Raw genomic sequence first — 27,875 nt, forward strand, 5'->3', positions numbered from 1 at the left:
TTTTCTTATCACCAACCAAGGAATGGAAGCAGGCCCCACAAAAGAGTGTACCCAGGTGGTTGTACTGGGGACATCCTAGTAAAGCTGCACAAAGACTAGTTTCTGCCAGTGCACCCAGGCATCTAAGAAGACATCAGGTATCAGGCAGTGTTTTATTGCACAAGATATTTATACAGAGATATACAGAGGTGCCTTTCTGTCAGAATGGCAGCCATATTTACCATCAGGTGCCACCAGCAGCAGCAAGATCACTTCCTGCCAAACTGAGGCAACGGTGGTGGCACTTTGATGTCTTGACCTCTTTCCAGTTTCTTCTCACAGTCAACTAGATAATTGACCCCATCAATGACAATCTGGACTAGCTCCACCTACAAGAAGAAAAAAATAGTAGTAATAGAAGCTTTAGGTATTGCTGTTAGTAGAGGAAGGGAAAATTGGCTTGTAGTACAATGACAGCAGATAAAGCTATAAGTAAGGAGGGTCATGGCATAGAGATCACACACCATGTGGCACAGGGAGTATGGGTCATGCTGTTCCAGTGGAAACTCATAGTAATTCCCTTCTCCTGTTGGCCCTAACTTTGAACTGCCAGCAACAGAAGTTTTCAAATTGGCACCTGAAGTTATTTCCACCAAATTCTGCTCCTGCTCATATTCCTATGGGAACAAAGCAAAGAAATGGAAATCCTTATATAAAATGTTTAGGCATGAGTTGAGAGACCTATTTCAAATGTGACCACCGTGAGGGTGCAGGTTCCTTCCCAGATGTTTGCTGAGAAGTATTGCCTGGCACAGCCAGGGATGCCTGTCCGTTGTGTTCCCTGCACTCAGTGTACGGGGACGAAGAAACCAAAACAGCAGTGCTGTGAGTGCTCGGCATCACCAGACAGTTTTCACTGAAGCAGCAAATGACCTTGCTGTGTCTTCCCGGGTCCCAGGCTGGTACTGCCTCTGTGCTTGCAGGAGTGTTTATGTGAGCACAGAGTCAGACTGAAACTAGCTGGGACCGTGGTGCAAGGAGGGGAAGACAGAGGCTCATTGCCCTGATTCACGCTAGCCCTGCATGCTGCTGGAGGCATGGGGTAGGAGTCCTTCATGTGGCAGGGACTGGGAGGATGGCAGGACTACCTGTTTGGCCACAGCCATTTAGACTGCCTGAGACAGCTCGTCAAACCAGGGTCTCGTACTTCTCCACAGGCATGTCTCAGGACCATATATTCCCCTGCAGATAACCATGAACCCTGCTACGATGATTCGTCAGCTGTGGGGAGAGATGTCCTACTCGTTCTGCCAAGCGTGCTGGCTCTCCCGAGGCAGTTTTGCCAAGCCCAGGACCCACATCTCTGAAGCAGAGGCACTCATCCTAAACTCATGCTGGCTCTGCATCATCCATCACTCCTTTGTTTTCAGCTCTTGATTTACATTGACAAGGGTGGGATTAGCTCCAGGCCCAGAGCAGTGCCAAAATTGGCAGTTCTATATGGCAGGGTGTAGTGGTGTCTTTGTAACCTTTTCCAGAATTTCTGAAGAATACAAGATGCCTTGTCCCCAGCAGACTTTCTCCACAGGGGGTGACATGCAAGGACCACAGGCCCTGTGGTATAGTTAGCCAGCAAACTATAGCACTGATTTTTCTTGATCTTCATGAAATGGTTCATTAGCAACCTTTAATGACTGGCTGGTCAAAAGCAAATGTGAAGACCTAATCCCATTGTCTCTTTATTGTGACAGTCACTGATTTTCAAGGGATTTGTTTTTACTATAAAGCATTTCAGTGGTTTAGCAGTTTATTGTCTTTTGCAGACCAGCTGTGTTGGGAAATCAGAGGTCTGAATTTGCAGCCTGCAGGAGAAAGGGAATTTCATATTAAGTTTACATTGACCAATAACTGAAACAAAGCAAAAACCCAAACAATTTTATCTTGCATCTCTGGGCACGTAATTCAGTTCTGCAAACACATTTAGCACATAATGGAATTTATTTTATTATGTACTGAAAAAAATATGTCTTATAATAAAACATTTCTATCCCCTTGAGTTTGACTTGTCTTATTTAGATTTCAAAATCTTCAAGTAGGGATTGTATCTTATCTATTGGCTTAATCTTTTGAATCCTTGCTGTACAAGGCATCACTGACTTCAGTAGTAATCTTCATATAAACAAAATTTATAGGCTTAGGCCATCTGTCAGTAGAACTCCTATTAGTTAATCATGACGTGTAATCCTTTTGTATTATTAGTGTTATTTTATATAAAGCACACATGATGTTTCAGGTATTAATAAGTGTCTTTGTCACATACTGTTTTTGCAAATTAATACAGCTTAATAGTTTTTCGCTCTTATTTATTTCAGTCTAGATCCAAAGGAATGTAGCTGCCTACATGAAACCCCAAAGTTCAGAATTTCCAAACCCCTGTCCAAATGACCCTTGTCCATGAAAGCATTCAAGGGCATGTCTGAATAAGAAGCAGAGAAGACCCAACTTGGCTCTGTCCCAGTGGCAGAAAACCCAAGGTGAGTGAGGAAGGGAAGCCAGCTGGCTGGCTGGGGACCAGTTTGAATCTAGTTGTAACCCAGGTGCATTATCACAGGGTTGTATTCATGTTATGAAAACCTACCCAGAATCAGACTGAACGCAGGTGTTGGGCTGCATCTGTATCTAAGCTGCTAAAGCTGTGCTGTTCTGGACAAACACACCTTGACAACATGCTTTTCTTTGCAATGGAGTTTTAACTTGCAGCAAAGCCCCCAAGGTAATTAAAATTTTGCTGCCGGGCAAGCAGGCAGCCCTTCAAGTCCTGACATGTACAAGCAGGTTGGCATCTGACCCCGAATCGTGTGTTTTATTGCTAGTGGAGAAAAAGCGTCCTCAGGAGACGTCAGTCCCACCAGGGCCTGCCCAGTTGACCATAGCTGAGAGGTTACAGCACGCCCTTGGGGGGGTGAAAGAAATGTTTGACAGAAGGTTTGAACCTGTGTTTCTTACCTAACTAGCAGAGTGCTCAAATCACTGGACTTACAGGGTCTTTCAAGGTAAATTTTTGTCTTGGTTGTTCTCGATGTTGCAAAGGGTGAACATAAATGAAGAAAGGGAAGCTGTAGCGGTGCCACAGGACTTACAGCCTGTGACCTGGAATAAGGGTTTGGCTCAGGCAGAGCTAGTGGAAGGAGGCTGCAACTCTTTGACACGGCTGTTTCTCCCCCATCCTCCAGTAGATTTGCCCTTAGGAGCTGTTCTACTTTGTAAAATACTTAAATGTGAAACTGGAATGAGGTCTGGGACCTGAGTCTCCCAGGAGAGCAGAAGCACCACCAGGCTGTAGGGTCGTTTCCACTCTCTGGCACAACAAATACTCATTCAAACTGAAATAGCTTCAAAACAAATGTCTGAGATGAACCCATCTCATCGTAGCCTACAGTCCAACATGGAGGGCTCAGAGCTGACACTTAAATCTTTGCCCTGATTTAAACCTAACTCTCCCGCATTCTCTGCTCAGTGCCACATATGACACGTGAAGATGGCACCAACTCCTCCTCCTCAATTATTTTGGGGTGAAAGGACTGGCCTTGTCCTGCTGTGTAACTGTGGAGAAAGTGCATGACTGAATACTAAAATGAACACACATTAAACCAGTCTTGCTTTCAGTGCCTGACTCCCTGGGTGGGTTAGGACTCGATCTCAGTTTATTTCCCCAAGATTTTGCAGCAGATGCAGCAGGTACCACCCAACGTGTAGTAGCTAGCTCAGTGCCTGCTGTACAACTTATAAACATGTCTTGAGTCCAGCACTGCAGAGACCACTGGACACCGATTTCATAGTTGGGCACTCCAGCAGGCAGACAGGTCTGAGAGTTTGCGCTGTGATCCTGAGAAACATCATCCTGAGGGATGTGTGTTACCAAAACCAAACCATTCCAGCACCTGCGTGCTCTCCACGGAGATACTCAGCATGTGATGCAAGCAAGTCACATTTGTGGAACTTGCTTAGAGTTGGATTTTTCATTGCCATGACAGGAATATTTGTCAAGCGCGTTAATAATTTTTCTTTGAGTAAGCACTTCTACTGGACCAAATTCATCAGGAGTAAAAACTGCCATGGCTCCACTGAGGTCAGCAGAGGAAAACCAACCAGAGGGAAACTGACTCATATCAGTACAGCTGAGCTAAAAAGCAAGGGGGGAAAGAAAGAACAGGTTACCTCTGAGCGACCCATGCGGTCCAGGTTGGAGATATCATACACATCTGCTACAGCTGCCGTGTCCACTCCACCAGTGCCACGCTTTTGCAGACGCAGGTTCTCCAGGATTTTTGGAAACCTGGGATCCTATCAGAAGAAATAGGCTTGAGCTTATTGCCTTTTACTCTGCGTATTGTGCCGGATTGTTACAATGATATCATCCATGACCTAATAACATCTCCAGAAAGACAGGCAGAGTCGGATAGTTTTCTCAGTCCTTGGATTACACCCTGTCTTGGTGGCTGTCTGCTGAGTAGATTAATTTCCATAACAAATACAATAATTTGCAGAATAAAAGTGTGCTCAATTAGTCATACATTATCCCTGGGACCTTGTTACACATCATGCTAATGTGCAGTCGCTGTAAGCTGTCATTTTTCACTTGTTCCTTTATAAATCAGAAGAGCTGACTGATGTCACTGGCCTTTTGAATTACTTATGTACCTTGCTTAGTTTGGGCAGCTTAACATGGACTCCAGCGCGTAAACCAGTTCCCAGGTTGGAAGGACAGGTCAGAACATACCCGAGACGCTCATTCCACATGAACTCCCAGCCCCGTTCCTTAATTAATCTTTCCACCTATGATGGTAAAAAAAAAAAAAAAAAAAAAAAAAAAAAGAAGGCAAAAAGAAAAGGGCAGCATACAAATGTCTTATTTTAAGATGTCTGCTTATAGCTGAGATTCTTTTCACCATGTTTCTGTGGAGTTGCATAAATTTACACCCAAGTACAGTCTGGTTTGGATCTGATGCAGATGTTTGCACTCATCAGGCACCAAGATCTCCAGTGCATATTACAAGGATTCCTTCATCGTTTTCTCACAACCACAGACTCTTTGTCACTTTATCACACAGCTCCCTGTCATGGTGGTATAACTTTAGCCCAGGAAGCCATATCTTCACATAAGAAATATGGCTTTTGTCCTGCATTTCTAACCTTGGTATTTTTGGAGCGAGGTTGCAACACACAAGGCCAAAGAACTCAAACACTGTGAAGCAAACAAAAGGAGCTGAAGCTGATTTTTGTGTAATTTTCAAGGTGATGCCCTGACTCTCAAGGGAGGACACTTGACTTCTAAATGCTTAGTATTAACAGCCATACTTCCATTATAAGGAGACAACATAGCTTATATATAATGTTTTTCATTAGTAGACCTCTGACCAGATTAGAAAGCAAAGTGAAATAATTATCCGCAGAAAAATCTCAAGGGTCTGTTGACCTTTGAATAGGCTGATAGTCTGTTCACTCATCTACACTTCCTGGACTTCTGCAATCCAAATACAATTTCAATTCAGTTCTCCTTCAGAGGAGAATCAGATACATAAACCAGCTCATGCTCATAAGACCTCTGCAAATATAGGTGCATACTTAGGTGCTGCAGACGGCTACAGGTTAAAGGAGTATCCTAACATCATATCTATACTGTGTGAGGACACCAGAAGTGATGGTGGGAAACTGGACCTGATTTCCTGACTCAGACACCTGCTCTGGTCGCAGTTTCTGAAGCTGCCTGACCACTTCCCATAGCTCCACCTCTGTTGAACGTGAGCTAAGCACAGTAACAGAGGTAAAGCTGGGAACAGCACCCACAAGCCGTGTCACCTGGGCTACTGTACTCTGGTCAGTCTCACGGGTATGCCCTGGAAACCTAACAGGTCCCAGTTAACCACCCCAGTGCCAAAGAAGCATCCATTAGATGCTTTTGTTCTTCTGTGTTTCCAAACATACTCCAACTTCCCTATGGATGCTCTGAACTTCCTCTGCTTCCACAACCAAGAGGTTGTAGCTCCCTGCTGTCCCTGCTTGGCCTTGCTTGCTTTTGGCTGAGGGCTGTGCAGCTGTGTTAGCTTGCTGGGGATTTTCTTGGAGAGGGGTGTCTCTAGAAAGCCAGAGAAGCTGTTTTGCCAAGGTGACATGAATGAAACAAGAGGTCCAAGGCTGGCCCAATATGCATTTTCATACCCAGGAAGAAAAGCAGTGTTGATGGAGAGAAATGCTGTTCCTCCAGCAGTGCAAATGAAGTAAGTGTGCCAAGGACCCCAATGAGGAGAAATACTTCTTTTATGCAGCCTGAATATTCTTACAGTCTTCGAAACAATTTCAAGCCCATTTCAGTCTTCCATAGCTTAACCTGTAGGCTTCCCTGTACTCTGGCAGTCCATCCAGGAATGATGTGGACAAGAGTAGTGGATAATAATTTTTGGCCACATCACCTGTTCCACTGTATGTAGTTATATTGCTTGTGGACACAGTAAAGTCCTCTTTTCCTGTTAAAGCAACTTTTTCCATGCCAGAGCAGTACACAGGCCTGCACTGGGCCCAGAGCTGATTTGAACCATACCTGGATTGTCTAGGTGAAACTCTTTTAATCCACACACTTTTTTGTCTTTGTGAATAGCTAGACCACAATAAGATCCTGGAGCCCTGGCTATCGGTTCTTAGTATTTCCATCACAAAACCACATATCTCCCTGAAAGTGGCAGTGAGCCAAGGGGTCCTACGCTCTGAATCCTGTGCACAACCTCAGCAGCATCCACTCTGCTCCCAGCATCAGGGATGAGAACCAGGAGGCTGGACCAAATAAATTCTTCATTCAAGCAAATCAAGCAATCCAAATCAAATGCTTGATTTGTGAATTCCCACAGCCCACAGGCAGAAACTGACAAAAAAGGGATATTTTTTCAACCAGCCTGTGCTTAAGATTTGAATGGAAAAACTACAAAGATATTTTATTTATTTTCCCCTGCAACTCAGCTAGCAATTTGCCCATGTTTCCTTCTTTAACTGCATTAGTGTGGGTTGCTATGTGGACTGGTGTTACTTTATTTTGTTGCTCCTGGAGATGTCAGTTCAGTATGAACCACAGTAAGCAGTGCTGACAACAGCCCAACAATAAACAAACAGGAGTAATAAACTCATTGAGATACTACCTCTTTTAATCCACGGCAAAATCTTTCAAACACCCGTTTCATGTTGCCACCCTTCTCCATGGAGATCACCCTGGTGTGGTCCTCTTCATTAATCCAGATGAGAAATGTCTTCTCATTGTTATGCCTGGTTGAGAGGGGAAAAAAAGAGTATCTTTAAAAAGAAAAGCCCTGAAAAATAGTTCTCACTATCCTTAGTTCTAGCACAGTCTTTCAGGGCTGTGGAGAGGTTAAGCGTGGCAAAATAACGTTGTTCTGTGGAGTCAGAGATTTGAGCTGCTTTCACAGTTGGATCCCCCATGCCAATGGCATTACAGGGGTTTCTCAGGCACAGCAAGAAGAGCAGCTTTTCTGATCACATCATGCTGCCGCAGTACTGAGTGAGGAAAAATGTGTTGTTCTCTAGCACGAGCTCAGCTGGGAGTTGCAGCAAAGACAGAAGCCAAGCTCTGCATCCTCTGTCATCGGGGATGGTTTTTATTGTTCTTAAAAAACTGTGTAGCTAGGAAAAAACCCAAACATTGTCATGCTGCTGGGGGCCAAGCAATATGTCCTTACTTAATTGTATTCTCCCCTAAATCAAATCCCAGTGCTCTCTGTATTGCTTGGTAGGACTGGATTGCCACATCAGTCAAGTTACATGTCCAAGGACAGCAGCTACACGTTGCTTCTGGACAGCACATTAGTGATGCTGGCTTGTCAGTCAAGATAAAAATGGCTGAAGATACCCCCGCTTACTTTAAACAGATCAGTTGTGACTAGGTTTTTTAAGTGCTAGGTCAAATCTGAGGTCACTTTTCCTGGCTTTTTCTCCACTCTGTTTTCTACTACAGTCTTTCTACAGCAGGTAGAAGGTGATTGATGGGATCAGACACATTCGTACAAACAGTGGAATATCACCAGGTTTGAAACCCATGGAATTTGAAAGTTCAAGTTCACTGAGATCCTGAGTTCCAGCTGGGCTTTTACTGTGCATCAGGGGTTTTTTGCACTTGGAGTTTGCCAATGCAACACTGAGAAGGTGTAAACATCCTGTGCCCTGACATTATGGTCACCTGAGGTCCAGTTACCTCATCTCCAGTCATGTATGGAGCCTGGCTCAGCTCCCCCCTTAATTAACAATGTCTCCCCACTGCTTTAAGGAACACAGAGGGTGACCTTGCTGAGTGCATTTACTGTGCCATTGCCACAGTGAGGTCAGTGGGAATAGGTCCTGAAGCCCATAACAAGGACAGGATCACAATCATTATAAGAAAATAATTTCCAGAATGTGTGCTCTTTTTGATGACAATTTTTTTGCAAGAGAAAGACAGGTTTTCCGAATGTGGTTTACTGAAATACTTTCCAATCATACTAATCTTTTTCCAGTCTGCCTGATATTTCACATGTAAAACAAGCCAAAAACCAGGTCTGTTTTATTCAGGAGATCCCTGGATAGTAATTATATTGTTGGTACTTCTCCTGCTTGTTTGTAGAGAAAAGGAATGGGATGCCTCAGCTTTATCCTTTTCTTCTTCCTCAGATTTAGATGGGAACCAGGGCACTAACCTGAAGCTTGTTGAAATAAAAAAATCCTCACACATTTACAGCAGGTCACCAGGTTTCAGGGGTGATCAGGTTTCACAGTGCCTGTTCCCTGACAGAAATCAAGTTTAGCTCATTGCAGTAATATTGGCTGTGCTTCTGAACATAAGCCAGTATTGTCAGACACTGCTTGGAGAACAGTTGGGGTTTTTTTCCACATAAATTCCCATCCTCTCTGATCATGAGCCTGCCTAGGGCAAGAAAATAGGCTAGGTGATTCCTCAGAATCCTTTTTAGCCTATTTTTTTCAGAATTAAAGCATCTGGTAACACCTAGAAGCATACCAGGATAGATGCAGATGATATGCACTGCACAGCTGCCCCCATCCTCTGCTAGTGGGTGATCTCAGAGCTAATACCCTTTTCTCTCCACAGAAAATACTGTATTTAGGCACAAAATATGTCAAGTGTGTTGTGAAAGTAGAGACAGACCTAGAACAAATTAGGAAATCCAACTTCTGTATCTCCTTTTTGACCAGTTTGTTTGGAAAGAAAGGGTTATTTTCAGCTCTGGGAATTAAAATAGCATTCTGTCTCTTGACAGTGAGGAGGGGGACAGGAATTTGCAGTGTGGTGTCCTGCAGCTGTATGGCCGGTGGTTCCTAGCAGACAGCATGGCTACAATCAGCTGTTAGAGCTGCTTTTGTAACCTCAGCTCTTCTGACTGCATGGTGACTCAGGGGCTTTTTCCCACATCAAATTTTTATCTAGAAAGAGAAAAAAAGGAGATAAAAACCCAAAGAAGGAGCCACGCCTATGATTCTGTGTTTGTGTGTATGATATCCCATTCTGTTGTTCATTACCGGATTTTGTTTTGTATTCCTTTGTTTTTTTAAATTAAGCAAGAAAACATTTTTTTTTTTTTTAAATCAAATTGAATATGCTGTGAGTATGGGGACAGAGCGGCTGCAAGGTTAGGACAAGCAAGGAGACTTGTAACACAATCTTTAAAACACGACACAAGCTTCTGCATGTCACACAACATACCAGATTCCTCTAGCATCTGGCCAGTCACGTGCCATCCCAGCACATGTTAACAAAGGGGACACTGGCTTATCAAAGAGAAAATGATCCTGGACACAGAAATGGGGCGAAAGGGAGAGAGGAAGAGAGAGAGAGAAACAAAACAAAATTCAAGTTTATTCAAGGAAGGAGCATAATGTTGTCTAATGTTGTCTAATAAATTTTATGTGAAGCCAATCAACGTACAAGTAAATCAAAGTTTGTGAATCCGGTTCCTTCTGAGAACTCAAAGCACTTTACCCAGGTGATTTTCTTGAGTCTTGCAGATTCTCATTGACATTGGTAATATGTCCATGTTTTGCCAAAAATATTTTTCAAATGTGGGGAGGAATGGGAGGTAGAGACCTAATGCCACATACCACACCAAAGGGTACTCTGGAGGGACCTGACTGTTAGCACCAGAGATGTTTTCTGCATACAGACATATTTCAGGGTGGGAGAAGGCAATGAGTTCTTAAAGATTTTTTTAAAAAAAAAAAAATAAAGGTTCTGAAAGATATTTCTCCAGCGCAGAGATTTAGCAATTTATTCTGAGCATGAAGTCAAGGTAGGAATTAAATCAGTGCTAAGCTTGACCTTTTGGAATCACAGACTCGTTCTGTTCCTTAACAGAGATGCTATTTCTGATTTAATAGATGTAGCATTTGCTGCGCCACCGACTTGCCATATTCCAGATCATTTAGATTTTTTTTTTTAACTGATCTGTTTTTTTCACAAAGCAAATAAATATTTGATTTTCATGTGTGTGTTGAAAAATTATTAATTCTTAATTCCTCAAATACTGCCATATCAAATGCAGGGGGGGTGGGGGTGGGGTGTTGTTTGTAGGATTTAATTAAGAACAGTAAAGCAAGCTATCCAGAATAAATATGACATGGTAGACAAGTTGATACACTTTACTTCTTTTTCCCTTTGGGAAGAATTTTAGGTTTTCATCTTTCAATACCCTGTGATGGATATGATGTAGCCAGAACCCCAACCATGCAGAAAGAGTAGGTATAGAGCTCTTGCTCTTCACAGGGACACAACATTTCCTTCCTCAGCTTCCTTCATTCGACACTTTTGCTTGAAAGAAAAATTCCCCTTTTGCAAGAAAACAGCTGAGCACTATTAGTTTCCCTCATGTGCATATGGCCCGATCTGAAAAGTACCAAATGCCTTCTGTGCTGAATGCCATTCAGCTAGCACTGATTTGAACTTACGAAGATCAAATGGTGCTTATTAAAGGCTGGTGGAAAGCCTCATACCATAAAGGTTCAAGGTTCTAAAGTACTGGAGGAGATAAGCAAAGGTATGAGTTAAAGATGGAATCTGAGGTTACAACATTCAATGCTCAGATTTCTATAAATTCCATTACCACAAAACCAAACAAAGCAATGTAAGATGCTGAATCAGTGAAGCCTATTCCACTTCCCAAAGGATTTAGCCTTAAACCATGAAGGAACTGTAATTTTCCACACTCCTAACTCTGCTTTCTGAGGAGCTCTCACTTGCTGAAAAAGGCAATGAAATAAAACCTACAATAGGTCATCAACTTCTTGTCAATAAACATATTACCAAGGACATTCAATTGAAAAAGTTACTGACCTTACATAAATTCTTAACTCCTGGTTAATCCAGCCTGAGACACCTAGTTCCAGGGTTAAAAATAGTTATGTTACTTCATCAGCTCCCTTTTGGTTGATGTTATGGATTAATGTGCCATGAATATAGCTAACAGGGTACAGCCATTCTTTTAGATATTTAAAATGCACATTCAAGGTTTGTTTGACATGTCACATGCTGTGACAAAATCCGTGATGAAAATCTTTGTGTTTCCATCTGTGTGACAATGAAAAGTCTCATTATGGGCCTGATCCTTCAAGTCCTTAAACACAGTTACAGGGCTGGGAAAAGGTTACCTGCGTGCAGCAGGCTACAGCCATTTTGAGGAAATTAAAATTAGTGTAGTTTTGACGTAAAGAAATTACAGACAAAGCCACCCATGCTGACAGTCTGGAATACAGATAATATGTAATGCTTATCTCAATATAACATTTTTAGTTAGAATGGTTATGAATATAGAAAATATCAATCTTTGCTCAAGGAAATGACCAAGAAAAAGTCCTGAATTGTCCTGAATTTGCTTCATTATTTGTCCTAAGAGGTGTCAGCAGCCATGTATATTTGCTTTGGCACAGATCTTGCTGTCTGGAATATAGCTCCACGTTTTGGACCGGCACAGTTATGTACTTAGCCAAAATATAGACCCTGGATGATTTGCCATTACATTAAAAATATCAACAGGCCATTAACTACTGGGTTAATGCTGCGTTTATCCTCCTTAGCTGCACAGGAAAGCATGTGCCCCAAAGAAAGACGAAGATTAACGAGAGTAAATGAAGGTGGTGTCAGCACTGGAGCTGTACTTACATCAATAAGCTGCTGCTGATCCCTCTCAGACATATTGGTCAAGCTGTAGTACTTCCCAGAGAGGTCTCCTTTCAGCCCAGAGAGCGCGGTGACCACAACGTTCTCCACCTCTCTCCGCTCTGCCCTGGTGCAGGCAGGAGGAAGGCTGAGGCCACGGATGCTGCGGCCAGTCCTCACCCGTGATGAGAGGACATAGCGCTCATCAAATTGACCATGGGTGATCTGAGGGAAGAATGATTCATTAGTTCATATACATCCCTCTGTCTTGTAGCCCACCACTAAAAAACCTAAATCCCATTGTACAAAAAGAGGGTCATCTTTCTGCCCAGGCATGACAACCTCTCCATGAGATCAGAAATATTCAGGATACAAAAGAGCCCCCCAGAGTTTCAGACACCAGGAGGATTTATAGGAACAACATGTTTCTTTGACTCAATGAATGTGGCAGAGTAACCAGCTAGTCCTTCATGGTCCCAAAATATGAAGGAATCTGCATGGCTTTTGGAAACACAGATATAGGCAGAGGAAGGGGGACAGGTAAGGAAGATCCTTTGAAAGAAGAAAGCCCCAAAAGATGCTAAACCGTGGTGTAGCTGAACTGTGAAGGAAATACTAAGCAGCAGGTAAGGTTTGATCATGTGTATGTGGGTGTGTTGGAGTCAGCTCCTGCTTTCATTCCAACCCTTAGACACATGGTTGTCTGTAAGCTCATAAACAGACCCACTGTGCCAAGTGAGACCATGGCCAAATGTTTAAAATAGTTGGGACTGATCCCCCTGCTAGGAACAAGGCAGGGATGCAGCTGTCTTGCTGGTAGGGCCATGAGTGGCATCCCACTTTCCTTAACCCTAAAATTGCTGTCTTTGGAGTTGTGTCAGGAAAAAGAAAAGTACTACTGCATACAATATCATCACTGTAAGAAGCAGCCCTGAGCCTTTATTGTCTTGTTATTTTATTTCAGTCCTACCTTGGATGCATCCAGGTCCGTGTGGTGCTTCATTGTCCGTGGATCATAGCCATTATGTCTCACTTTAATGACAGGATCAAAAATTTCAGCAAACACCTATGGAGTCAAAAGAATCTAGGAGGATTCTGCAGCATTACAGAAACATTTCAATTCCCCAGCTTCAGCCACAATAGAATTTTCCTGGCACAGGCTCCTGGGTGACAGACGTAAGGGGGGCTTTGCAGATGCAGACAGGGTAAGCATGAAAGGAGGGGGTACTTTTGACCCAGACAGTGCTCTGTAGCCGTTGCTTGTCTTCACAACAGAAAGAAGGGACAATTACACCTTACTTAAGTTGCAAGCTTACTCTAGTTACCACAAACAGGCACTGGATGTGGTGGCAACCAGATTAGGTTTCAGGATGTGTTACCAACAAGAACATACACTTGGAGTCCCCCAGAAGCTTGCCTCTTGGTTTTAGATCATGCCCTATGTCTTCACTGCCATGAGCTACTAGTCCTTGTTAGGGCCACTTGGCTCAGGTGTGTCAACACCAATCACAACTGCACCTTCATGCAGATGAGGGGCAGTGACAGTGGCACGTCTAAATGGGTAGACCAAACCACAGGAGTTGATAGTCCAGGATGCCAGATGTCCCAGTCGATCCTCAGCAGCCTGGGGTACTGTTAGGAGACTGTATAATAATAGGTATCATTGTAGGTATACTGAAGGAAGCAGACCGCAGAGGTCAATAAAAATATGAATTTTCTGCTCTTTATCTCTTCTCCTTATTTCAGAGTTAAATAAACCTATCCACCCTAATGCTGTCTGGCTTCAGTGTTCATCATGATCCCTGTGCTGCGTTTGAGTCGTGGGGGTTTTGGTAGCAGGGGAGGGGGCTAAAGCAGTGGCCCCTGTGAGAAGCTTCTCGAAGCTCCCCCAGATCCAAGTTGGACCTGCCTCTGGCCAAGGCCGAGCCAATTAGTGATGGTGGCTGCGCCTCTGTGATAGTGTATTTAAGAAGAGAAACCTGGAGGGAGGAGTTGGAGTTGCAAGGAGGAATTTCAAGGAGGACACCTTTGCTAACACTGAGGTCAGTTGAAGAAAAGGAGGAGGAAAAGGAGATCCTCCTGCAGCCCATGGTGAGAGGGCAGGGTCGCCCCTCTGCCACCCATGGAGGTCACTGGTGGAGCAGATACCGACCTGCAGCCTGTGGAGGAGCCCCCGCCAGGGCAGGTGGCTGCACCTGGAGAAGGTTGGGAATCTGTAGGAAGAAGCCCCCGCTGTTGTAGTTCAGCGCTGGAAGGGCTGCAACATGTGGGAGAGATCCACGCTGGAGCAGCTCGGTAAAGGCTGTGGCCCATGGGAAGGACTCATGTTGGACAAAGTTCATGGAGGACTGTCTCCTGTGACAGGGACCCCATGCTAGAGAAGGGTAAGAGTGTGAGGAGTTCCCCCACCTTGGAGGAAGGAGCGGTGGGACTGACCACAACCCCCATTCCCTGCCCCCTGTGCTGCTGATGGCGGAGGAAGTAGAGAAATTGGGAAAAAACTGAGCCCAGGAAGAAGGGAGGGGTGGGGGGGAAGGTGTTTTTAAAATGTGGTAATGCTTCTCACCGTCCCACCGTGTCTGTTAAGTGTTGTTCTTGTTAGTGTCTGAATTAAACTGATGTTCTTTTTCTTCCCCTAACGAGTCCGTCTTTCGCCCATGATCATAGTGGTTGAGTCATCTCTCCCTGTCCTTATCTTGATTCCTGAGCCTTTTTCTTTATTTTCTCCTTCCCATTCCTGAGGGGGAAGGGCGGAGTGAACAGCTGTGTGGTGCTCAGTTCCCTTTGAGCTCAAACCACAACAGTCCCAAAGCTGTGCCTTAATGAAGTCTGGCACTTCCCAGAAGACATTTTTTGTTTCACTTCTGCCTCTGCTGTTCCACAATGTGATTTCCACATTACCTTTATTTTGTGTGTCTTAGGGTTGCATAGTTTTGCCATAAACTAAGTTTAGTCGTAGGAAGAAGGGTGGCTGCTGGAGGCAGGTAGCAGCTGCTCCCAAGCAGGTACATTTTATTAACTTCATTTGCAACAGAGAGGACATCTGTAGTAACGCCTCATATTCATGCATTTCCTAATGTAGAAGAGTAGGGAAAACACCATCTTTATGCACATGGCTTGCCCCTTATGTACTCTCTGGGATAAAATTTGTCTTTGGAGTGTATACTCTGCTGGGAATCTGTCTTCATCTAACAAGTTCTTCTGAACAATACCACGAAAACTGAACCAAATACGACGGTGTTGTGGAAATGTCTTACCTCATAGGACTCTTCATCACCTGCGACCATGCCCACAGTTTTAATGAAAGGGTGGCCAGGATTGTCAACCCCAGTTTGGATGCACTGGTCCAGGGTGTAGCCATTGGGAGTCATCTTGTCCCTTAGCCGAGAGTAAATGGCCGGTGTGAGGCACTCAGCCATGCAGTTATTATGTTTGCGGAGATCAGGATAGTCTGCGCTGAAGAGAAGAATCATCCCAACCAATTAATGTGGCACCTCTGAAGAGTAATCCTTGCTAGTTTATGAAGCTATTAAAGGGATCATGAGATACAGAGTAGACAGCATGGTTTAAAAGTATAATTAGTTCTTGCTTCATACTTTGCATTGAATTTTGCGAAGGAAGATTCGTCACTGAAAGTACCCCACGTTGCACACCAGTGGGCCACCACACCGACAGGTAATTGCAGCTTTCTGCTACTTGGGGCCACCAGGAAAATGAGTCCAAACAAGCTCTGAAAGTGTACTAAGCCCCATTAAATCTCTGCTGAGACACTCTTATTCAGAAATAAAAGAGCTCTAACATTGTTTTGTTCAAATAGGGAGGGAACTAAGTTTAGCTGAACAAGTTCTCTGTAATTCGGAGCCCAGGTGTTCTCACAGCTTTGTGGACATCAGTGGGACTGTCTGATCTATGTCAGCTTGTTCTTCTACAATATCTGGGTTTGCTTCAATGGCATTAATATTTATAGAAAGCTGCATGGTGTACTAAACCAGGGAAAATAAAGACGTTATGCTGTAACAAGTAATTTTTGCAAGTGAGTCAGACCACAGCTACCTTGTGCTAGTAATAATTTGCTTTATGCCCAACTCTGTTATTCCTATAAGAATGTATTTTAACTAGGCTAGTATTCACTACTTAAAAAAAAAAGGTCTGTCAGAGCCTGATGCGCTTTGTTTTTCACAAGTATGGCCAGCAAAGTTATTCTATAGAGCAGGAGATCTGTAAGTTTCTAATCATCAGTCACCCAGTTTGTAACAGAATTAGGAGCATTTCAATTACAGCAGTTATATGGGAGATTTCTTTACTACTTACATAATGAAAATATTTTCACATTTCCTAATGGTGCAGTCCATACAGTCAGCTAGTCCAATAGGCTGAGCTGCAAAACGTTCAATAGCTGATGAGATAAAATAAGGACTAATATAGTGTGCTGCCTAAAATTTGAAACATTTCTTAGGCTTGTCATTGTTTGGCAATTATTCTTTGAGTGCTGATACTATCTCACATCCCTCCTTTCTGGTCTTGAAGCCCATTGTTGGTGCTACCTAAAACTGGGGTTATTAATAAAGGGTGCTGGTTTTCGGGTTACACAACCCATGGACAGACACACAGATGGCATGGCCACATGAGGACTCTGCAGCTTTGATAGGGATCTTCTTCCTCCACAGAGTTAAACGTTGCTTCCAGCCTGGTTAACAGGGTGACTCAGCTGACTGCCTAACCCCAAGTCCTTACCTTGGAGGGAAGAGTTTCCGTTTTTCCTGAACAGCAGCCTTCACATTTTGGTGGTTGAGGAGGTACCCAGTGGTTAACACCCCTGTGCCTGCGGCTGCGAAGAGTGCAGTGGTTGCACGGCCAGCCAGGAGACGACAGAAGGTGCTAGCCATTCCTCTTGGAGGATATGATGTCTGGAAGAGAAGACAACCCAATGTCAACCCCTAAGTCCTCATGCAGTGCAAATGACAAGCAAACCCTCACCTTAAATGGTAGCCCTGTAAGAGAAGGAATTTATTTTTATTATTGATTTGCACTTATATCGTGCATTCAGGAAAATGGTTAGTAGTTATATGTATTTTTCCTATACATGTATTTTTTTATTTAATTCGACTGAGATTATGTCTGTAGTACAGGAGATATCTAAGTCTAGCAGAGAAAATGGCATGCTCTATGCAAGTCTGAAGAAGACAATGCATATTATTTCTCCCAAGAATCAGAATTTGACTAGTATTGCCAGTGCCTGTGAGTTCCTCAGGAAGATATAACTCCTGTTTAAATAAAGAACACAAATTCCAATTTGTATCATTGACAGAAGCTTATTCTTAAAACTGGACTCTGGTAAATCATCTTTGGGAAGTGGGCCTGGAAGATTTACGAGAAAACATGACCTTTCCCCCAGGATATGCTGCTTCAGTTGTTTTTTCAAAGTTTTAAAAAAACATATTTGTTTATGCAATCTCTTCACCATTCTTTCAGAGGTTAAACTAAACACCTCAAAGCATTTAGTTTTATTTTCAGTGAACAAAGTATTCTAATTTCCAATAATTTTCATGTAGATCTGGGTTAGTTAGCCCCAATCCCCGTATTTCTTCGCCTTTTCCCCTCCTGTCTAAAGATAAATGCAATGTTGCATCTATGTCTTCTCACTTGGTAAAAAGATCTCATCCGCTTGCATGGTTTTCTGTTGCAAAGCACTATCTTCTTTGTACTTTAGTCACATATGTGAGATCGGAAACATGGGTGTGTTTCAAGTTTAAGAGTAATTTGTTTCATGTCCTGTATCTTGTTTAAATAATTTTATACTTGAACTTTGTTATTCTGTTTCCTTCATGCCTTTGAAATGCAATACACTTTTATCAAACTTTCCTTCTAGAGAAAGGTGCTGACGGATTGTCAGAAATTTCAATATTTTTTTACTGAATTTCCCTCAAACAGAAATAGGGAGAGACCACACAGTGAGGGCATTTTTTTTTCTCCATCAGGAATACATTGCGATTTCCTCAGTTATTCCAAGTCCCCACTAATTAGTTGCACAACACGAGAATATAATGAAATATGTGCTGACACCCAGCTGGGACAGGAGGCAGATCATCAAGTATAGTCTTATCTTATCTCAGGGAGTGGCTCTCCTCCATCTCTGAATTAATTTATGTGAGAGTTGCAGGACAGGCTGTCATGACTGCAACAGGTTTTTTCCCTCCCAAAATACAGTGGGAGATTGTTTGACTGTAAATCAAAATCAATTATGAGGTTTGTGATGGAGGTTTTTGTGCTGCTTTCTTTTGTGTGTTTTTAGCAGATGGTTCTTGTGCCTTTTCACAGGATAGCATCCCCATCCTACACTGTGGAAATATTTGCTTATGACTAATCTGCATAGAACTATTATTGTTATACCTAAGTGTCTGAGAAACAATACATATATTTTCACAGCAGCTCTATGTGTTTATAATTCTGTTTCACATGTGCCATCTTTACTGCAAGGAATTGACTGCCAGTCAAAATCTTGTCCTGAAAACTAGAAGCCATATCAAAATCCCCTTGATGACATTACGACTTCAATGACCCCAGGCACTCATCAGCATCTCCACCAGCCTCGGATTTTTGGGAGCTTCTAAATCCTGTGTCACTTTAAGGGACAAATCTGGTCTGTACATCTGATTAAATCAGAGGAATTGTGTGCAGTTTGTATTTAGAAAGAGGTGTGAGGCACAACAGTATAATTACAATGCTTCATAAATAACCAGAGCAGTGTACCTATTGACTACAGCGTGTACCACAGCCTAACAGGTAAAGCTAACAGCCTCAGACAGGTTATTATATTTAGCCATGTCACATATCTGCTGGCAAGCCTGCACTGTGTTGTTTACTGTTTTCACATAACCTTCATCCCTTGTATTAATGCAATGTGATGGCAAAGTCCTATCCTTTGTAACATCAGCTATTGATTGACTAGCTGCATATTTTTCTACCTTCAAGCCTTTTCCAATGATCAAGGATGCACAACAGATAGAAGCAACATACCAGCCAGAAAGTTACACTCTGGATGAGCACAATATTGTGGTCTGGGATTGGAAGGTAAGCACAGAGTGCTCTTTGCTAGGCACTTGATATTAATTTGTTCTGGAGGAGCCGAGAAGTACACAGGAGCTCTGCGAGGGTGAGGAATGATAGAAGCTGCTCTCTGTGATTTCCTTGTGAGACAAACTGTGCTTGCTGAAGCTGTTAAAAGCTAAAGGTTATTTGGCTACTGATTCAGTGCTTCTCGCATCCTTTGCTTTGCCCTTGCAACAGCTATTGGATAAAAGAGTGCTCGATCCTGAGGGCAGCTGAGCAGAGAAGCCTTCTGCAGAATGTGGTGTGCAAACAATACCCTGGGTGGCTGTGGGTAGCTTGGCATCCTTGACTTGCAGGCTGAACTACACTGTGTGCCTGAGTATAAGGTTGTAACAGAAACTGAAGCCTGTGAACAGAAAGATAAATAAACCACCTGGAAAAAGAAATGGATGAACACAGGGGGAATGGAATCAGTTTGAAAAGGCAAAGAGACTTCCTTGGTAACTCAGATGGTGAAGGCTTTGTGCCATGGCTGATCTGGGAAACACAGGGAAGTTGTACCTTACTTACTCTGTTGAATGAGTATGAGTACCCCCTCCTCACTCTTATTTATGACTGTCTTTCAGATGTGCAATGATGAGCTTTAATCCCTAAAGCAGACCCTCTCAGTATGGACAGTTTCATTGTCTCATGCTCCCTTGTTCAGGCAGCATCAGCAGTTTTCTCACCCTTTCAGGGTCTGATACATTAAAAGAGTCTGTACCTTTGGGACAGAATGATTGGCTTTTGGACACGTGATCAAAGGCAGATTTGGTGCTCATAAAATTGTTTTCCTTTTTGAGTTTTAATGAAGTCCCACAATGCAAGTATTTTTCTTGTTGACAAATTTATCTTCCATTGTGGCTGCGTGCCTTATCCCCCAAGAAATTCTTGCATTGTTGGATCACAGAAAAGGTTTCCCTTACCCTGAAGCAGGCTCTACTTTACCTGACAGATGCTTCTCAAAGAGCTCTTAAAAGCCTCCAACACTGGAGATGCCACAGCCTGCGTAGGTTAACTACCTAAAAAAAAAAAATAATCAGAGTAAGACAGAATTTTTTTTTTTAAAAAAAAACTAATGTTTAACTACACATCTCTTCTTACAATTGAAGCCCAGCACTCCTTGTTCTAACATTTTCATCCCCAAATTTTGCAGTTCTGTAAGCAGAAGTTCAGTTTCTGTCTTTACCGGTAAGTTCCTCAGCTTTTTAAACCCAGTCACTCCTGCAGAAAAGGTGACTCTGCTGAGAAGGTGACCTGACAAGCATCAATCATAGCATCACGTGGCTGCTGCCTGCAGGAACTGGGAGACGACAGCTGGCCTGATCTTCTGCTCCTTAGGTAGGACCTTCTGACTGCAGCGTGGCATTGCCATCGCAGGGACCATCATTTGTGACTGTCAAATGCAAAGGGTCTAGGGGAACATGAAAGTTAGAAGGTCTTATGAGAAGAAAAACATCATCTGGACTGCTGTGGAATGGTGACTGTAATTCTTTTTATCAATATGGTTTAACTCCTAATTCAATAAATGCCTCTTGCCACAAGGGTGGGCTATAATTCTGAACATACATGCATATAATACTGCAGCACAAACTGAGTCCATGTTACCCCTTGCACAGGTAGTCAGTCCACATACAATCAAACCAGCACAAACAGACTTGCACAAAAACCTGGTGCACAAGTTCAGCAAACAAAGTTTTTACATAATGAGGGTGCATAATGAATAAGACACTTTATTTGACAGGAAACAAGACCATTTTGTTTTGGTTTTCATTTTTTTTTTCCTCTAAAATTATAATGATTTCTAAGTAATGCATTGCTTCAAAACAAGCACATCAAAAAGATCCATTTTGTAAGAGTCTGAATGGAATGGTCTCAACCTAAAAAAAATTCTCATCAAAGCTACTTGTCAAACCTGACCTCAAATCATTAACGGATTCAGCTGTTTTTTTCCCCCACAGAAAATGTCAACCTGTCCTAACAATAAGTTTGCACCATCACCACCTCTGTGGATTCAGAGAAATGTAATTATCCCAGCCAAAGGTATCGTTAAAGGCATAATGTTTTTCTAAGAACACTGTACCAGAAATACCATGCTGTGATTCAGTTTCATTGCAGACTATCATTAGGCCTCCACTGTAAGGATTTAATTTTCTTCATGGAAATTTAACCACTGCTCAGCCTAAAAAATGAAAGTGCATACTTTTCTTTTGTAAGAGTTTCCTAAGGGTCTTCTCTTGTGCTCATGATGATAGAAATCCATTTTCTCGTAGATGCCTATGGTGCTACCGCAGTGCAGCTGGGAAGGGGAAAGAATAATTTTTCAAGATCAGAAGAACTTTTGTGATTATCAGTTTTAACCCTTGAAAAGGAATTGAGCACTTGCCTGAACTGATCAGGTGTGCTGGAAGGAAAACACCTGCATTAGGAAAGCATTGCCTTGCATTCAGAACTACGTAGAGAGAGTATGGTCTGGAGACGATAAAGGAGTTCCAAGGGTTAAGGAACCCAAGTTAAAAAAAAAACCAACAAAACTCTTATTTCTGGCCTGCATTTGTTTGTCTTCAGTTTGAATCCTTGGCCTTTGTTACTACTTTTATCAGTTTGTTGTAGAAATTTCTACTCATTATGTGTTCTACAAATAGCTACTTAATAATTAGCTCATTTTTATGTCTCTCCATCAGTTTTCTATCATATTTTCAGATTTATTAATCACTTTTTGGCTCTATGCTGAGCTCTTTCCATTTTGTTTCATCCTCAACACCTTCCTGATACCAGAACTGTCCTTTCATCCCAGTAATGGTCATACCAGCTCCCCAGCATGGAAGCAGCAGAGCATACCTCTGCTAAATAGCTTATGCATTCAGAGATCATGTCAGCCCCTTGGGACTGCAGCAGTTCACTAGAAGTGCACGCCGTGGTCACTAGCTGCCAAGTGCTGGCCCCTTTTGGGAGTCACACAGTTCCCTGAACTGTGGGTAGGGAGTGATGACTGCAGTCCTCAGCATGGCCTGGGCATCTTCCTGACCCCAGCAGTCAGGGAGCTAACTATATCTGATATCAACACAGATACACTTCCGAGTAAGATTGTGTGATGGGGTTGTCTGCGATAGCAGGAACCTGGTTAACTTAAGTCTCTATTAGTCCCATCATTTTTTTTTACTATTACTTTCACTTTCCCTTTAAACTGGAATGCTTCCTAATAAGCGGAGAAGTTTTCTCCTCTGTTGTGGGATTCTGAATGTCCCGATAAAATATTCTTAAATAGTTCCCAATTATAATTTATGGTTTTCTTTTTTTTTTTTTTTTTCTTCCCTCTGCTAAGTGGTTTATAACTGCACCAACTTTGCGGAATTTTCAAGTTCTTTCAATGCACTATAAGCTATGTGTGAATTTGGACTGTAGTAACACATAAGGCAGAAATAGCTGCATCTAAACCTGCACTGATTTTTAGTTCTGTGAACACGTCTTCTTCAGGTGTCCAAACGAGGTCTGATTTCTGTTGGACACAACACTTTTTTTGACATATAAACCCAATAACTTTATTTTATAGATTTCAGCAAGATTCTTAGGATTTGTGGCATGTGTCACTCAAACAATACTCTGATAGTAATAATACAGCTTTTCCAAAATGTAATGGATAGGCACATTAAGAGTCAGACAGCTTCTTCATTACTAATTTGATGACGTTGGGATTTTGACACATTGTGTAAGAAATATTCATAGATGTGATCTAAACTGAACTGTTTTGGGGTAAGTCTATAATGAAGCTGGAGCACCATATATATTCTGTATGCAGATCAGCAGAAGCTGACACATCAGGAGACACAGCAGTCCAAAGGGACTAAATGAGAACTGGTATTTTGCAGTGGGGAAATACAAAATAGAGTGGCTCACATCCACAGACTAGGACAGCCCTGACCTTGTTGCAGGCTGATGGAAAGAAGAGCAGGCAGGGAATATCAGGGAGAGAAGAGCATGAGCTTCTCAAATCCCTTAGCAGATGGCAGAAATACAAAAACAGGACCTCATGAGCGCTGCAGTGCCAGACTGTGCTGTAACTGGGACAGTGCACCTACTTCTGCTGCACATGGCATCACTGTTGTGAGTGCCAAGGTTGCTGGATCTCATGGAATGGTCCTATTCAAGTGATTTATCTCCTGCCTTTCCTTACCATAGTCAGAGCTGATTTGCTCTACTGTCACCCAACACTTATAACATGTCTGTCTTCCTCTCCTTTGCAGGTAGCGTGGTCCTCAGCAATGACCACAACTGGGTATCCTTTCACTGATGAAGGTGGAGGGTAAGATACACATGTTTCAACTGGTATCAAGCATCAGGTGGATTTTCTACAGGTAAAGTGACAGGGAAGGTTTTGGGTTTTTTCTTATTAGTCAAGTGTGCTGCAAGACAATTTAAAGGTTCCCGGTATTTCAATCTAACAGCTTTACAAGATGCTTGGACAATTTACCTTACACATTTTCACCTTATTATGTCATTCTGCTCATACTTTGGATACTGGCTTTGCCTCATGATAACTAGTTAAGATGTCTTTTGTCTGCCTCCAGGATTACACATGCTTTTGGGCCAAGGCCGGGGCATGGAACACGGCTCAGTAGCTGTGAGAGAGGAATTTGTCACTGTCAACAAGTCCTTTCAAGTTTTATTTCCAAGGTCATTGTACTTGTACTATTGCTTGGAGAAAGCAAAAATACTGTTGTACAGGAGAGAAGAAACACAGAGCAGTTGGCTCAGAAACAGCTGTTGTGTATCCTCCATGCACCAGGTTCCCTCCTACAGTGAACAGTCTTGATTAATTCCTTACAAGTCATCTTGTGGATCAATGTCTGCAGTGGTTAATTGTGAGGGGAGTAAATGCAACACTGACTTAAATTAACATCCACTAATCTGTATAGCACGTAGTGTTAAGTGTCTTCAAAAACAAGGTTTCTTCATTCCCATCCTCTCACCACATTGGCACCATAAAGGGTAAAAAAATTCAAAGTCAGATTGGCATTGCCTTTCCTAAAGCAGTATTCCCATACATCGTGATGACTTGTGGCCAGTGAATCAGCAAAATGTGTCTGAAAGGTCATGATCTTAGAGGTCATAGCCATTATCTCTCTGCTTTCCCCCAAGACATGCTCAGCTACCTGTAACCAGGACATTAATGTCCCGCCTGGAGTGTATTTTGGTTTTAATATATGTATCACCTACTATGTCCAGAAGGTGGAGATAAAACCCAGCAGCAAGATTTAGCGGAAGTTGATAGTGAAAATCTGATGCTGGTTGAGAAACAGACTGAAGGATTGCAGGTACCATTTAAGGTGAAGGGGCTGCTTGGAACTACAGTTTGAACCCCAGGATGAAAACAATTGGAGAATGCCTATGTCAGGGCCTTAAACCACTTTCCCCTCTTATGGTTGATACACCTAGATTAAAGTCTCTGTTTAAGGTGAAGGTACTCTCCAGAAGAAATATGGCTTTTGTACAGCAGATTCCTCACTAACACTAAAAAAGTCCTTCTTTTAAATCAACCACTTAAGAAAACTCTGACAGAATCACAGAATCATCTAGGTTGGAAAGGACCTTGAAGATCATCTAGTCCAACCGTTAACCTAGCACTGCCAGTTCCCATCTACACCAGATCCCTCAGCTCTATGTCGACCCGACTCTTAAACACCTCCAGGGATGGGGACTCCACCACCTCCCTGGGCAGCCCATTCCAACGCCTAACAACCCCTTCTGGAAAGAAATACTTACTAATATCCAGTCTAAACCTTCCCTGGAGCAACTTGAGGCCATTCCCTCTTGTCCTATTGCCTGTTACTTGGTTAAAGAGGCTCATCCCCAGCTCTCTGCAACCTCCTTTCAGGTAGTTGTAGAGGGCGATGAGGTCTCCCCTCAGCCTCCTCTTCTCCAGACTAAACAACCCCAGTTCCCTCAGCCGCTCCTCATACGACCTGTGCTCCAGACCCTTCACCAGCTTCGTTGCCCTTCTCTGGACACGCTCGAGTCATTCAATGTCCTTTTTGTAGCGAGGGGCCCAAAACTGAACACAGTAATTGAGGTGCGGCCTCACCAGTGCCGAGTACAGGGGTAAGATCCCTTCCCTGTCCCTGCTGGCCACGCTATTTCTGATACAAGCCAGGATGCCATTGGCCTTCTTGGCCACCTGGGCACACTGCTGGCTCATGTTCAGTTGGCTATCAATCAACACCCCCACCCCCAGGACATAGCTGCTCTGGCCAGAGGCTGCAGAGAGTCTCCAGGACATTTGATTCACAGCTACCACCATGCTCGGACTGCCTCAGCCGTGTCCCATTGCACACAGAGATCCTGGGATGTGCATACTGGTGGAGCTGCTGCATCCCTCTCTGGGAACTTCAGAGGAGAGTGAATCATCAGAAATGCACAAACCGCTTCTTTATCCTTTAAGGAACTTGTGAACTTTACTACTACTTTTACTATTTTAAAAAATAATGCTTTTGCTATTAATTCTTCACTTTCCTGAACTTCTTTTAAAGAGGAAGTTGTCAGCTCCATTTTTCTCTTAATGTATTTGAAAACAGGTATTGGTTATCCTATATTTCACACTAGGCAGCACATGTGCTTTTAGCCAAGGAGGGAAGGAAGGTACAAGGGTTACAGTGACATTTCTAGAAATAGAACTGGATTAAATATTTGAACCATGCCTTGGGTGGTATTAATTGCCACACCATGTGATCCTGAGTGACATTTTAGAGGTATGGCAGAGTGATAGCTAAAGTTCACACAGGCTCATAATGACAGATAATGTATACGCACATCTTAAACTTTAAGCTGTTTAGCTAACGGTATCACTGCAGTGAGCTGAACTTTCACGTGGTGGAGGGAGAAGGAGGCAGGTCTTTTATATTTGAGAAGTAAGTCCTTTGAGTCATCCTTAGCTTGAGTTAAAGGCTACAGATGCCAGTGGAAAGTTTTCTCTGCCCGTCTATGGAAGTTGCTGGCACCTTAGAAATATCTGCAATAAATGTCAGAAGTGACTACATGCATGAGAGACCATTTTTAGATGCCCAGAAAACAGTTTACCTTGCTCTTGGTTTGCTGCATCACTCTACAGGTTCAGAAGATAAGATGTAAATTAAAAAAATAATTCTTATAAAGCAATATTGGTGGTTTTTTTCAGTTTCTTATAGTGACCCTGAGAAAGACTCAAACCTTTTTGACTAGTTTGGGTTTAAGATACAGTCTCCAGAGTGCAGAAACAATGTCAGTGCAGATATCATTCTAACTGTGCCTTAATCACAGCATGGAATATCTCTATGAAAAATCAATTAAATTTCACTTTCTTTCTTATTGTAATGCCAGAGGTTAGTGAATGGTTATAAAAATCTAATAATCTGGAAAAAAATATCAAAACTATGCATCTATGGATAGATCCATATAGAGAAGACATGGAAAAGACTGTGACTCTTCACAGATCAGAAAACTACCCATTAGTAACTATCCCTTAGTACCAACATGATTTTTGATTTCTATCAGCTGAAGGTCTGGCCAGTCAGACCTGACCAGGTGAGACTCAGAAGCCCAGATTCTACTGCTGAAGCCCAACCATGGTGTGGGGAGTGCTTGCCCTTCTGAATCAGTCCGACACTATTTTACAGCATAAAACCCTCATGTCCACAATGCAGAGAGCTACTATCAAAATCACAAACAAACCTTATTGAATTAGAGATGTTTTCTCTGAACTTGTTACACATCTGCAAAGGGACTTATTTTTCCCTTACTTAAACTGTTACTTAAGGGTCAGCATTTGAAGCAGCTGCATAGTGGGCTGACACATTTTTTCCTGCACCAGGTAGTTATGCGAATCAATAAATTATAACCAAATTACACCATATCCTGTGGTGCTTTGAATTAATTTTTAATAACGCTTATATCTGAAATGCCAGCATCTGAGGCTAGAAAAGCAATACAGGTAGTTAAACTGACCTTGAGGCTGAAGGTAGAGACGTCCTGCTGCCTGCAGCGAGCCCAGAGTGTAAAGGGAATAACAACTTGGTGCACCGACAGGAGCCCAGGTAATATGAGACGGTGAAAAGGAGGTGAGGGAAACGAAAATAATTGCTGCAGTGGCCAATCCTATTTCACTGGGTTACATGAATGACATTTGCTTGCACAAGGGTGCCCTTGATCTAAGCGGGATGTGGCAGGAGGGGGGCATGTAGCAGTTGGGTGATAGCAACATCACCTTTCAAACACTTACCAAGGGGGAAGAGTTCACGTCAGCAAATGGTTGGCCAGATGCTTAACTGCAATGAGATGCACCTCCACTGATCCACCCCCAAGGGCCCATTTAGTAACAGCCAAAAGAGAAAGGTCAAGAGCAGCTTCTATGCTGGATTGCTTTGCCTGCCTGAACACCTACTGAGAGACACAGAGAGCAGGATAAATCCACCTGCATGCATCCCACATGGAAACGGATCAGAGCAGGGAATGAGACCCAGAATGAGCTGAGATCACAGTGGGCATTTCTTTTCTCCCCCTTTACTTTTTAATTCACTACATTAGTTCTTGACTCTTTGTAAGGCAGAGGGGTCCAGAAACATGAAATGTAAAAGGA

At 42.8% G+C, this 27,875-nt stretch overlaps 1 protein-coding gene across 2 annotated transcripts; it reads right to left on the reverse strand.

The window, feature by feature from the left end:
• Positions 1-133: 133 nt before the first annotated feature.
• CKMT2 (creatine kinase, mitochondrial 2) lies at positions 134-27,318 on the reverse strand. 2 transcript variants are annotated; one of them, XM_074813217.1, is made up of 11 exons: positions 27,245-27,318; positions 20,216-20,289; positions 16,913-17,085; positions 15,436-15,634; positions 13,149-13,244; positions 12,182-12,403; positions 9,734-9,819; positions 7,167-7,290; positions 4,681-4,815; positions 4,198-4,323; positions 134-368 (listed from the first exon to the last, which is right to left on the reverse strand). In XM_074813217.1, the coding sequence occupies exons 3-11, from the start codon at positions 17,062-17,064 to the stop codon at positions 249-251; spliced, it is 1,260 nt and encodes a 419-aa protein (XP_074669318.1). In that variant the 5' UTR covers positions 17,065-17,085; positions 20,216-20,289; positions 27,245-27,318; the 3' UTR covers positions 134-248. The 2 variants fall into 2 exon arrangements, with proteins under 2 accessions (XP_074669318.1, XP_074669319.1); XM_074813218.1 differs by lacking the exon at positions 27,245-27,318 and adding an exon at positions 20,457-20,515.
• Positions 27,319-27,875: the final 557 nt, after the last annotated feature.

This window comes from Strix aluco, chromosome Z (genome assembly GCF_031877795.1).
Source record: "Strix aluco isolate bStrAlu1 chromosome Z, bStrAlu1.hap1, whole genome shotgun sequence".
In the NCBI taxonomy this organism is placed as follows: domain Eukaryota; kingdom Metazoa; phylum Chordata; class Aves; order Strigiformes; family Strigidae; genus Strix; species Strix aluco.

Bases quoted from the DNA above. Each gene is read 5' to 3' on its own strand.
- CKMT2 (XM_074813217.1), bottom strand. From the start codon at position 17,064: ATGGCTAGCACCTTCTGTCGTCTCCTGGCTGGCCGTGCAACCACTGCA. The intron at 7,291-9,733 runs GTATGTTGTGTG...CCTCTCAACCAG, and splicing joins CCAGATGCTAGAGGAATCTG to GCATAACAATGAGAAGACAT. The intron at 4,816-7,166 runs GTAGTATCTCAA...TTACCATCATAG, and splicing joins TTTGCCGTGGATTAAAAGAG to GTGGAAAGATTAATTAAGGA.